Source organism: Chenopodium album, chromosome 17 (genome assembly GCF_948465745.1).
Source record: "Chenopodium album chromosome 17, dcCheAlbu1.1, whole genome shotgun sequence".
Lineage (NCBI taxonomy): Eukaryota > Viridiplantae > Streptophyta > Magnoliopsida > Caryophyllales > Amaranthaceae > Chenopodium > Chenopodium album.
The window spans coordinates 35,165,856-35,180,074 of record NC_137850.1 but is presented as its reverse complement, the minus strand read 5'-3'; the positions used below and the strand labels follow the sequence as shown (position 1 = coordinate 35,180,074).

Here is a 14,219-nt window from a genome sequence, read left to right as displayed (position 1 = left end):
GAGGGGTATTGACGGGCAAATTAGGAATACTTCCGGAATTATGAGGTTTTTATTAAAAACGTGTGGTTATTATTTTATTAATTATTAGAAAAATTTGTAAATTACCACCCAAAAATAGAACCATTTTCGAAATAACCACCCATTAAAAAATTTATTTTAAATTACCACCCCTTAAATTAATTAATTACGCAGATTACCACCTTTTTAAATTTTCGGTTGAATTCAGATGTGTGGGGCCCACAGTCGTTACTTCCCTCCTAAATTTTTTTTTCCGTCGATTTCACTATTGTAAGCTATTGAAGACTACTCCTCTCTCAATTCTCTCATTCAATTCTCTCTGCAAATCCACTTATCTCCATAATTTCTCACCCACTCTTCAAATTAGGATCCTAAATTGCAGATTAAAACCCTAAATTCGTTTTAGTTCACAAAAAAAGTTGCTTCTGTCTGATTGGGGTTTTGCTTGAAGCTTGATTGCGAAAGTCGCTATTCTTAGGGCGTTTGCTGGGGACCACTTGCTGAGTTCATTCACCTAACAGTTGCTTGCTGTCAATGGCGACGTCAGAGGTAAGTAATTTAGTTCCTTGCCTTTAATTTTGTAAGTTGTTGGTTGCTGATGGTAGAATTGCAATTTTGTTGAAATTTAGGGTTCAATTTTTACTTTGTTGAATTGTTTAATAGAGGTCAATTATTGTTTAATTGTTGGTTAATTGTTTAAGTATAGATGTGGGTAGGACAGTGAATTAAGGGATTTGTTTATTGCTGTTATGTATGTTGGGTTTAATAAAGAATTCAATTATTGGCTACATCTCTTAATTTTGCTATTACATGCACAGATTGCTGCTTCTGTTCAATTTGTTGATGTTAAGGTTAGATTAGGGGGTGTGTTTGTGAACAAAAAAATAAGGGGGAAGACTTTGTGTGGCTATGAGGGTGGTTGGGAATATTGGAGGTATAAGTGCAAAGTGAATAAGATGTCAGTGCACTTGCTAAGGGAATCTTGTATTTGGGGGTTTGTGAAGCTAGATTTACATGTGCCAAACTCATGGAATATTTGGTACAAACAAAAGGGGAAGACTTGGTCAAATGGTAAAAAAGAAATTCTGACTGAAGATGATGTAAAGGGCTTTTTGGAGACAAAGACTAAGGATGGGTTTGTTGTAGTTTATTGTACTAGCCAAGAACCAAGCACTGTTCAACCCACCCAAAACAGGAAAAACCAAAGCTGATAAGCCCACTGAACTTAGGAGAAGCCCTAGGTTTAAGGTCAATGTGGAAAATACAGATAAGGTTATAGATCAGACTGAAGAGGGAGGTCCATCTGAGAGTGTGAAAGGGAAGAAATCATCAAGGAAGAGATTGTTCTCTAGGAGTGTGAAAGGGAAGAAGAAGCAAGGGGAACAGGAAGGTAGTTTTGGGAGAAATATAGTGAAGGGAAAGGGAAAGTGTACAGCAAAGGGTAGGAGGAAGAAGAAGACAAAGAGAGAGGTTGAGGAAGAACCAGAAGCTGGATCTGGCTCCTCCAGCTCTGACTGCTATGACACTGACCCTGATTGGGATATAGGGGAAGAGAAGGGGTTAGATGAGGATGCTGAGCTTGGAGAAGATCTGGACAAAACTGTTCACAACATAATTGAAGATGTCAATGCAAGTTTGGAGTGTGTGCAAGATAAGATAGAGGATGAGGTGCAGAACCAGGAGTACTTCCTTGAAAGTGAATTGTTGAGCAAAGAAGTAACTCTACAGAGAGAGTTTACTTCTGATTCTGAGGAGTTGGATAGCCCTAGGTGTTCTGATGATGAAGAAGACAAGTATCCATGGTTTCATGCCTCAACAGACTTCAAGAAACCAATAGTCTTGCTGAAAGGACAGAAGCTTATCAATAGTAAACTGCTTAGGAAAGCATTGAGGATTCATGCAGTGGAGAATAGATATGAATACTGGTATTTGCACAATGATAGCAGCAAGATAACCATCCAGTGTAGGAGGAGATGTCAGTGCAAATGGAATGTAAAAAAGTGTAGGCTGCCTAAGTGTACTTGTGTTGGTGGGAGGAGATGCCATTTTAAGGTGGTTGTAAGGAGATCTGTCAACCAAGATTTTTGGCAGATTAAGAATTTGAATCTGAAGCACAGGTGTGTAAGGGTAAGAAGAAATCTGAATCTTACTGCTGAGTTTCTAGCAGACAAGTACATTGAGGATTGGAGAACTGACCCAGGGTGGAAGCTAAAGGGATTCATTAGGAGAGTGTTAGTTGATCTTGGCATAGAAATTACTTATAGCAAAGCTTGGATGGCAAGGGCAAGAGCTAAGCTAATGATCTATGGATCAGCATCACAACAGTATGCCAGAGTGTGGGACTATGGCAAGGCTCTGATGAAGTATAACCCTGGGACAAAATGCATTGTTGTTATTAATGGGATTGAGCAACCTGAGCCCCCATTATTTATGAGGATGTTTGTTTGCTTAGCACCTATGGAAAAGGGCTTTTTTTCTGGCTGCAGACCATTAATAGGGGTTGATGGATGTCATCTCAAGGGTCCATACTCAGGGCAGATACTTGTTGCAGTAGGGAAGGATGGCAACAACAACATTTTTCCCATTGCTTGGGCTACATGTGAAATAGAGAACACAGAGACATGGGTGTGGTTCCTAGAGAGCCTAATGAATGCCTTGAAAGATGAAAATGAAGGGCTTGGATTTACCTTTATGTCAGACAGACAAAAGGTAATGCATTACTTTCATTTTTTTCCTCACATTTTATACATTGTGAAGTTCTCTAATGCATTACTTTTGATTTGATAACCGGGCTTGTTAGAAGCTTTCAAGCAGGTTGTCCCATATGCAGACACAAGGTATTGTGTCAGACACATATGGGCCAACTTCAAGTTGCAATTTAGTGGAGCAACATTCAAGGAGCTGTTCTGGGCAGCAACAAGGGCTACAACACAGGTATGCTATGCATGCTGAATTGAGAGTGGCTTTCTGTGACTGTCTGTGAGTGTATGTGGCTGTGTGTGAATCTCTGTGACTGTATATGACTGTGTGTGATTGTGTTTGATTGTCTGTGACTGTATGTGAGTTTGTGTGACTGTCTGTGACTTTTTGGGACTGAGAAAGTGTGTGTGTAATTGTTGTTCTGACTGTGTTGCTGAATCTGTCTATGTATGTGTTGTTGTGCTTTTTGTAGTTTGATTTTGAAGTGGCAATGGAGTCAATAAGGTTCTTTTCTGAGGATGCATTTGAATACCTAGCTAACATCCCACCTGAGCATTGGTCTAGACATGCTTTTAGTTCCTTCCCAAAGTCAAATATGTTGCTTAACAATGTCTGTGAGACTTTTAATGCTGTGATCAAAGAAGCTAGGGATAAGCCCATGTTAACTCAGATGGAGTGGCTTAGGAGGTATATGATGTAAAGAACCAATGATAAATGGGAAAGTTATCAGAAAATGGAGGGAAAAGTAGTTCCATATGTCAAAAAAGCATTCCAAAGGATAGAACCAACAGCTAGGCATTGTATTGTGCAAGTTTCTAGAGGTGACATCTATGAAGTTGAGCTTAATTCTGACATAGTCAAGGTGGACCTAAGCAAAGGAACATGCACTTGCTACCATTGGGAGCTAACTGGCATCCCTTGTGTTCATGCATATGCATGCATCATGGAAAAAAGGGCAGACCCTGAAGAGTATGTGGACAGTGCTTACTTTGTGTCTACATACATGTTAGCATACAGGTATGAGGTAGCACCTATGCCTGGTCCAAACCATTGGGAGAAGGTGAAGCTAAGGGAGCCACTACCACCAGCCATCAAAGTACAACCTGGGAAGCCTAAGTCTAAGAAAAGGAAGTTGGAACAGGGAGAAGTTGTGGGGCAGAGCCAGCAAGAAGATAAACCAGTCAAAAGAAGGGCAACATGTAAGAATTGTGGCCAACTAGGACACTATGCTAAGACCTGTAAAAACCCATCTGTGACACCAGTGGCTGTATCATCCCCTAAGAAAGAAGGTGGTAGACCACATTTGAATAATGAGTGGGTGAATGACCAAAGAAAGAAGAAAGCAGAAAGGGCCTTAAGAAAGGTAAATTAGAGTGACTTATGTAAATTTAAGTGATTTTCAAGTTTTTTAGCCCTAAATGTTTTATTTCTTGTTCTGCAGAGTGCTCTTGGTGGTATACCTGGACCACACAGTATTGCCAGCAAGAAGTTCCCCCAAGAAGAGCATAGGAAGAGTTAGCAGCAAAGTCAGCAGAATCAGCAGCAAAGTCAGAAGCAGACTCAGCAGACCTAGGCTTCAACTATAACAACTACCACAACCTATGCACCAGATCCAAGACCACCAAGAAGCAAGTTGCATATTATTAGAGGAGTTAGTGAATATAGTACTTTGAAACAATCTTAGTTGAACAATGATGAATGCCTTTGTTACAATCTTTTGGAATCTGTTATGAATTAGTGAATGACTAATTGTTGAATGTATTGGCAAGATAATTATTTGAAATTTTCTGTGTTATTATTTTTGTTGTTTAAGTTAAAAGTTTTGGTAACTGTGTCAATAACACTTGTTTCATTCAAGATCAAAGCACAACTCATACCAATCAAAAAATTGGTACCAAAATAACTTGGTTCATTCATTACTGCTCAAAAATAGCATTACAAACATCACTACATTCACTCCACCTCCCCCTTAAACCAGCTTATTTAGTAAAACACAACCTAAAACTAAAAAGACTAAACACATAAGAACTACAACAACCAAAAGCCTGCTGTCAGAACCACCATTGTTGTTGATCATCTTCTTCCTGTCACCATTTAGGGCCTTGCATTTCAATCTCAGAGTATCAACCTCATTAAGCAAGCATCTTCTTTGGGCAGTGAGATCATCAACCTGAACTTTGAGTGTGTTGACTTCACCCTTCATCAACTTTTTGTCAAGCACCAGTTGGTTAATCACATCTCTCTGCCACTCAGTCCCTTCACTGTCAACCCATTCAAAACACTTACACCCCCTAGTTTCAGTGTTAGGGTCATAGAATTTGCAAGCCTTGAATTTTCTGCCTGGGTTCTCCCTAGTCCAAGATGTCAACTTTGCAAAAGGCAAGCCACAGTTGCATTTCTTCTGGTTTGTGGGAGATGTGTTATTCCAAGACATTATCAAACCTGAAATGAGCATAAAACAAGTCAGATTACGCAACAATGACAATAAACAACCAAGTATACAATAACTACTTAATCACACCTATTCACTGTGGTGGTTGGCCACCATAAGGATAACCAGGGGGTGGCCAAGTCCCATTTTGCTTCATCCTGTACTCAATGATACAGTCAGCCAAGAAACCAGGGTCATCTGTGCTTCCAACATGTATGGTGTAAAAGTCCTGATTAGGTAACCTCCTAATCATCTTGAACAAATCTCCATCATCTTCTAAAGTCCTATCCATATCACGAAGTTGATCTTCAAATGCTATAGTTGTATCTTGTAAGTTACTTTTGCCAATCTCATATTCAAGGTCAATAACAATACTCAAATACTTAAATCTGAGAACCACCTTATTCTCTTCCATTTCTGCCACAATAATTCCAACAACAAATAAACATAAAAGCTTAAAACAAGCTTCGATCAATCCTAACAGTACTTAAGTACACAAATTGCAAACACAATTTTCCCAGAATTAGCAGCAATTCAATGACAAAAAACCAAAATTGGGCGAAGAACATGAACCCTAATTAAATAAACACCCAATTTCCCCCAATTAAAATACAATAAGAACCCTAATTTGCGAAGAAAATAAACCCTAATCAACTAATCAACCAGTTTTCCCCAATTTAAGTACAATAAGAACCCTAAATTTAAAGAATGAAAGACTTTACCTGATGCGAATTCACCTATGAAGTTTCTTGAGGACGCTTCTGCAATTACAAGCTGATATGTTTGGGGTGAAATTTGTGGAATTCGGGGAGAATTTGGAGTATAAATCGCAAATTAGGGTAGGAGTTATGTTATACTGGAAAAAATCGCGGGGGGGGGGGGGGGAATTCATTTGGGAAGCAAGAACTAGCCGTTATTAGCCGTTAGGAGGGCCCCACACATCTGAATTCAACCGGAAATTTAAAAAAGGTGGTAATCTGCGTAATTAATTAATTTAAGGGGTGGAATTTAAAATAAAAATTTTAATGGGTGGTTATTTCGAAAATGGTTCTATTTTTGGGTGGTAATTTACAAATTTTCCTTTTTTTAATTTAGTTAATTTGAAGTGGGACACTCATGGTCAAAGTGTCAAATTAGTTCTACTACTCCCCCGTCTGCCTTATTATTCTTTACGTTTGGTATCAATGATTAAAGGTTGGAAAATTTGATTTAAATAATCCAACCTTTGACGTATTTATTTTTAATAATTCTACCTTTTGATTATTCCACAATAATTCAAGCTTTGGGGGGTGTCTTAGATTATCAGGCCTAGCAGGTCACTTAACCTAAAAGTGCATGTCACCTTCCACGTGCCGAATTGTCATTTGTCCAATAAATATTTTTAATTTTTTTAAAAAAATAATTTTTGTAAAAAAAATCCCCCCTTCCCTCTTTCTTCTTCTTCCCTTCAAACCTTCATGACAGCACCACCACTACTGCTTCCCCTCCAAAAATCGACCACCACCACTCCTTCCCCTCCAAAATCCGACCACCACCACGCACAACACCACCCCTCCCCTCCAAAATCCGACCACCCACAGTCAGTCCCTCCAATTGCCAAGCACCCTACCTTCTTCCTTCTCCTCCATAATTCCCAACAGCTCATTCCTTCCTCCTTCCTTCTTACTTCCTTTCTCTTTCCTTCCTCCCTCCTTCCTTTCTCTTTCCCTTCACTCTCCATTGATTCTGATCCCCTCCACTCAGCCACCCACGACTGACCACGCACCGCCGACCTCCCTTTATCGTCCTCAATTTCTCTCTCTTCGTACTCAATTTCCGGCCGCCGCCTACCCTCTCTCGACACCGAAATCTCAGCTCGCCCCCCTCAAATAACATAACCCTTTTTCGATTTCTAGGTTTTCGGTGTTTTAGGTTCTGGGTTTTAGGGAATTGGGGTGGATTTCGAGGGTAGTCGGTAACTGGACAAGGGAGATGGAGGGGCAGCAGTTGCGCTGGGGTGAGGGGAGAGGGAGGGTCGGCAGGGGGGTAGGGGTGGCGGTGGTCAGAAACTAGAAAAAGAGAGTGGGAAGGGCGGCAGAGAGGTGGGTGGCTGGGTTTTACCTTTTTTTTTAATTTTTTTTTGAAAAAAAAATTTAAAATGAAATGAAAAAAAAAATTAGCTAAGAAACAGGTTGCAGGTCACCTTGGCCTGATAATCTAAGACACCCCCAAAGCTTGGATTATTGTGGAATAATCAAAAGGTTGGATTATTAAAAATAAATACGTCAAAGGTTGGATATTTAAATCAAATTTTCCTTAAAGGTTTGGAACCTCGTTGTGCTTACGGCTATTCCCAATACTACGAGAAAATACAAGTTAATCGTCTATTCATCTAGATAAATGTTCGATGTTAATTCTTGACCACCATGTAATTTCCTCTGCAAAAACAAGGTCATTTTACAAAAATTACGTAAAACTAAGAAAATGATGAAGACTAAGATTTAGATGGAGCACCCGACAGACCTTATGAGAAGCTTTAATGGAGTTCACGACCAGGCTTCAACAGGCTAGCTAATGGAAGAGGATGACATCCTTACCCTTTGAGTTTAAGGGCATGTTCTGTTCAGCTTAATTGCAGTTCAGTTCAGCTTAATTGCAGTTCATTTCAGCTCAGCTCCAATCAGTTTAGTTTAGTTCCTAATTTCCTCTCTCATAATCAATTCATTTCAGCTCTATTCAGTTCCATTCATTTCAGCCTCAATCAGTTCAGTTCAATTGTTTTCAGTAAATCGGAACAGGCCCCAACTATATCATTCATTTCTACATTTGTTCTTAAGGTTTTTGTTCAAATGGTTGCGGAGGAATGAGAAAGAGATGAAGGTGTGTAGGGATCACTGGAAGGAGGAACAAGATGAAGCATTCTACTTTCTATATTAAAGCTTCTTGTGAACTCTGTCATATAGGTCATTTAAGTGATTTTTTTTATTTGCATTTTTTAAAATATTTATTTTATGATTTTACACTTTTTTTTTCAATTTATTATTATCAAAATGTCACCCCAATTAAACCAATTAGGATGCACAACTCATTTATTAACAAGGGAGCCCTAGTTTCTATCATTGATACACCTTTCATCTAATACGGAAGTTAAGTTTTTTTTCCTCTTTTGAGTTCGGTCTCAAGTTCACCCACCTATTTTTTATATCAAGTTTTTCACTTGTATGAAATTATGTACATATGACATCGCAAGTAAAATTGGATGGATTGACCGAGTGAGTATATATATTGATAATAATGCATGAAAAGTAAGGAGAGGCGCCATTCTCGTACCAAAATCAAATTATTTGGTACTCCGTACTAAAAAGAGTACCAAAAAACAACGCCTAAAATTCTAGTTAGTGCCTTTGGTGGAGAGGGCAAATACTTTTAACTCTTTAAGATGCCACAAATATGCAAGCCACCCAAATAAGTCACTGCCAGCGAATATAGCATATAAAATGCGCATAATAACATTGTTTGGTTACTAATTCCAACTGAAAATTACTATAGTACTAACTACTAACTCTGGCATATAGTTAGTTCATCAGGAAAGATGCAAAATGCAAGAACAAGAGCTTTTCTATAGAACTTATTATCTCATGAACAAGTAAAATACCTAAGTGCTATTGTTCTGTACATGAGAGCATATATTCACACGAATCACACCAACGGATAAATGTGTATCTGTTTTTCAAAATGCTATAGTTCATGAGCTCCTATGTAAAACCAAAAACCTCCCAAGTCACATTTCAACACCTTCAAAAATTCACGCTACAGGTCATATTTGAATATAACTTCATTCCCGCTGGAAATGGAATTGAGTGGAATTGAAGGCTTACGACGCCAATAATTCCGCTCAAATCCAGACCCAAAAGCCAGCCACAAAACAAAAAACCTCCATTTTCGATCCAGTCCTCATTGGAGGCAAGCACAAAGCTTTGGCATTCCCACAATGCATCTTTTGCATGAGAACTGTAGTTTGATTGAAATAGGCAAAAAATATCTTATGTTTCCCATACTTGAGTCATCACCGATAAACCAAGCTTTCCTCCAAAAGAATTCCAAATGTTCTTGTTAATATACTTTTTCCACCTGACTTTGTCAACCAGTAATGCCTCTACTAGTTTTCACTGGAACAAAGAGAGACTTTTACGATGCCTCAAAGATCGGGAAGATTTAGGTTGGTCAACTGATGCCCTTGGACTGGGTTCAGCAACTTCAACCACATCTCTTTGAGCATTTGAAGATCGAGGGAGTAACTTGCAACCAATTCTCCAAGCAACTAAGCGGGGAGAGCTAAGTGAACTATGTGATTTACTCACTTTTCTCATCTTCTGCTTTATTTTACTGAATTCCTCTTCCAGTTCCTGAACCCTACATCTCATCCTGTCCATGTCTCCTTTAAGACCATGGTTTTCACACACAACAGAAACCCATCCATCTCTCTGGATTATCTGGCCCACCAATGCATTTTGGGCAGTATCAAGATTGGTTGGGCCATTTTCAGGGTCGTCAACATGGAGACAACCAGCAATAGCAGTTCGTAGATGCATCTGCTCAAAGAAAAGGACCTGAAGAACAACCCTAAGGGGCAGTCTTTCATTTTGAGATGCATGAGTGCACGCATCAATGGAGAGTCTTTGGTAGTCAATCATGTTGCAAAGTTGTTCTTTCTCTTTGTCAGAAAGCCAAGGATGATCCTGCATTATTCGATAATAATTAATAAATTTCCATAATGAACATGAACCAAGGCAATAGAGGATAAGCAAATCTTATGGAAGGGGAATATTATAAGAGCAGCACTTATACTCCTTACATAATACTAAGCCATGTTGACCGTATAAATGAGTGCCACAATCACGTATTGGGTTCCAGGAATTCCTACAGTGAATGGAACTGTAATACAAGTATATATACTCATAAAAATCTTAGGACCTTGATAGTTTTGTAATGATTGACTACATCCGTATAAACGTGCAAAATGGTTGAACAGATGTGATAAAGCAGTTTATGACAGAGCATTAAACCTCAATTAAGAGACAAACCTTGAAATATATGTCAAGAGCTCTGTATAGGCCATCATGGAAAGGTCGACAATCTTCTGGAAGAGCCTCCACAAGGGCACGTATCTTGTCTGGTTTTAAGTTCACATCAGAAGCAACCTCTGCAACATAGCCATCCACCAACTTTGCTACTTTCCTCAATGATTCTGATGACGGTGATGCTTCTATATCTGGCGAGCAAGGGGAAAAGGCTGGAACTTTTGGCTCTGTTGATACAAAATGCTGGATAATTCTCTGAACACAATCTGTGTCGTACAAGGTATCAGAGTCTGAGTAAGTAGGAATCAGTAGACCATCTAATGTTGCTAGATCAAGTTGCATTCCAACTCTTTTCTCCAAATAGTCCTTGCATTTTTCACCAACATCCAAAATCAAAGCGGTACGAAGAATTCCCAGTAAGAAGCGACAATAAGATTTGCTCTTCTTTTCTGGGAGCAACTTTGCAATAGTTTCCAACAGAACCTTCTGATCAACAGTTACAGGAGTCAAGCTAAAACTTGCAACTGTTCGAGTTTTACCAACATGCCCACCCTGCCATCTTCCAAGGCCTGGTAGGAATTTCCTAGTATAGTACATTATAGAACCCGCAATATTTTCAGGTCGTATACCTCTCGCTTGCATTGTCTTAATAAGTTTTTCAAATAGATCAATGCAAAGATATGATATATCTTCGTACCACCAATCAGACTCTGCACTTCTAATTCTTCCTCCAGTGTTAATTCCGTTCCACAGTATGCTCCCACCCGGGCTTTGTAGGCTACCATACATCATCATAGGCCATCCAAACAAACTTGGATCTGTGCAAACCATTGTGGATACAGCATTCAAGCATTTGTCAATTAGCTGAAGCTTCTCTGGCAATGGTATAACAGGTTCAGCACTCTGAAGGGCGACAATACAGTCCTTCCAATTACGAAGTATGTTCTTATGGAAAAAGCTGTCACACCTAGACAACAAATTATCCGAGCCATATTGATCTGTCATCTCTAGATAGTCCGCAGCACAATAGATTATCATAATATTCCTCGGAGTCAAATCAATACGAAGTCCATAGCAGAATTTAGCAGCTATGAGAAAAGTGTCGGGCCCCCCCGGGAACCCTTCCAGTAACATGGTGGATGAATCTTTGTTTATATCTTGTGATGCTTCAAATTCTTTATCCAATTTCCCACATCTTGATACAAGAGGAAACTGAGAATAAAACAAATTATTAACTCAAAGGTACAATAAGAGCAACGAATTCACCGTCTTGGCAGCCATGACAGAATGAAACAGTAAAGCAGTCAAATGTATCAGAAAACAAGCTAAGATTTCAACAAAGTGACAATTTTTACTAACCCACTGTCAAAGTATCAAATCAATAGTACTGACAGAAAATGTAGAGAATATGCAGGACATTGATGCAAACATAAGTAAGAGACTAACCCTAAACTCATGATCAGTTTTGTAGCATCCAAAATCCTTGTGACTTTTCCCATTGTGGATGACTGAGGTTCTAAAGTGGTTTCACTTTAAGTATATCTTACTAGACAGAGATAGCTTTAGAAGTTACTTGCCAAATTGTTTTACAAAGTTCTGCACCAAAATTTCCCATATAATATGCAATTATCCCTCTTCTCAGTCTTCTGTCTCAGTTACCCACTAAAACAAAGAACCCTTGAATTAGAAAAATTTAAGGCGTTGCCTTCCTGTTATTTTGTTCTAATTCAACAAGTTCGGATGATAGAAAGTAGAAATACTACAATGTGAATTACACAGAATCTTCTCTTGCAATTCTTTTCTAATTCAAGGCCTTGCTCTTCAGGAAAAAGGATTATGCAAATTTACACAGGAAAAACAAGAAGAAAAAGTTTTTTAAATCTTGAAAGAAACATTCAACTGAACTCCTGCAGTACCTTTAATTTTTCTTATGTTGTTTCTCATCAGACAAAAAATTGCATATGGCTGTTAGGAGATTCTTTGTTTTCCATGGAACATAAGAATAATGTAAAGCGATTGAAAACATTTGAAGAAAAAGCAGCCACCATAGTAATTTTTTTTTTTAAGAATTAAAAAAAATGACCCCCTCTTGTTATGCTTGGGAAACAGGGAAGTAATTAACAGCAAGAACCTATTGCTCTGACAATCCATAGTGAAGCTAATCCCATAAAGAATAATACACTCAGTTATATATCACAATATGTGAATTAAATAGAACAATATTCCTGCCTTATGGTAATCATTTGTTTATCTACATTAGTTAATAGTAAAGAGAATCCTTCAAAATAAAGCAAGCTCAATAAAGCAAACAAAGCAAGAAGCAGGACAAAATGATTAGTTGTAGGTTGCAAACTGAAGACTTCGAAAGAACTTCAAGCAACCCTCACATGAAGAAAGCTGCCAATAATTTCCAGAACTACAACAGGCCCTACGTATGTCCTTAAGGCATCATTGCTCATAACTACATTTCTTATTACACTCAAATGACCCAAATCTGATATCGCTTTAACAACATTAGTATTAAGTATATAGGTAGGCCAACTGGCCGACTCATTGGAACACCCAACGAAACGACTATAATGTGCACAACTTCACATAGACTCCTAAAAATAACACACATTCATATGCAACTAAACAAAAAATAGGAGAATCAACACTTCATTGGACTCTTCATTTCACACGAATACACAATCCTCGAAACATTGACATGAGAATGGACACTTCAGCTAGTTCAACAATTCATTTTGAGCCAAAGTTATGCAAAATTTTCACAAACGGACATTCAGGCAGTCGGATAAATTCCAATGTCCGACTTGAGTACCCGAGTCCAAGTAACAAAGCTCTAGTACAAATCCAATCTTCAGCAATTATATAGACAGAAATGATAAGAGCAGTGACTACCTTGTGCAAATGAAAATTTACTCCTTCCACAATCACAGTAATATCGCTTGGCAAACCTGCATTGCAGAACCTGTCATAATCATGAAAAAACATCACAAAAACACACATTAAATATAAATGACTAATAATATACACCTAAAATATCCAATAATTACGCCAATAAACAACCCATTTGTACCAAAAAATAAATCATTATAATCATACTTTATTAATCACGCAAACACCATCAGACAATCTTAAAACTTCAATACCATGATTCCAAAAATAACATGGCTTAAATACAAAGTATATACTACCAGTAATTAAATAACGATCCGTTTAGTATGCGGTAATAAATTTGATATCAATTACAACGATCCAATACAGATTTTTCAAGCTTAATTCTAAACTTCCAAAATTAAACCCATCATTTCAACCCAAAAATAACCAAAACTTAATCCAACAAATTAGAAAAGGGAAAAGAAACCAAATTACATGAACCAAAACAAAAACAAAAACAAAATGAAGAAAGAGAAAAGAGAAAGTACCAATCACTGCCTTCACGTTGAAATTCAGCCATTCTTCAACAGAAAAACCCAGAAATCAAACCTTATTTTCTATCTCTCTCTCTCTCTCTCACCCAAAACATCAAGTATTATTCAACCAACCAAAAAAAAAACCACATTTGAAAAATAAGAAAACTACCAAAACCCCAAATCAATACCAATGAATTTGGAATGTATTTTTGGAATTTAATTACAAAATTAAACAAAGATGCTATTTATTAATACTTCCTTTAATGTCTGAGCCAACAAACATCACACTACTGAGTCAACTCGGGGTCCCCTTCCAAACGTTAAGTATAATTTCATTTTTATTTAATTTTTTTTTCAAAAAAAAAAGGAAGAAGAAGATAGATTAGTGGGGGGAAGTTGAGTTGAACTTTACAGCAACGACAAAAAATGGAAAAATGAAGTGGGGTTTTATACTTTCATTGAAGGATGTTGAGAAGAACAAGCAATGGCAGAAATTATTTGAATATCCTAATCATTTTTATTTGATTTATTTTGATGTAATAATAATGATAATAATAAAATCCTAGTAATAAGTTTGTTTTTTCGAATTTAGGG

General features: G+C 37.8%; 1 protein-coding gene across 1 annotated transcript; it reads right to left on the bottom strand.

The window, feature by feature from the left end:
- Positions 1-8,728: 8,728 nt before the first annotated feature.
- Positions 8,729-14,219, bottom strand: LOC145587845 (BTB/POZ domain-containing protein At3g44820-like). The gene is made up of 4 exons (XM_081644521.1): positions 13,638-14,219; positions 13,111-13,180; positions 10,213-11,421; positions 8,729-9,867 (listed from the first exon to the last, which is right to left on the bottom strand). Exons 1-4 carry the CDS (start codon positions 13,667-13,669, stop codon positions 9,295-9,297), a joined length of 1,884 nt encoding a protein of 627 aa, XP_081500647.1. The 5' UTR covers positions 13,670-14,219; the 3' UTR covers positions 8,729-9,294.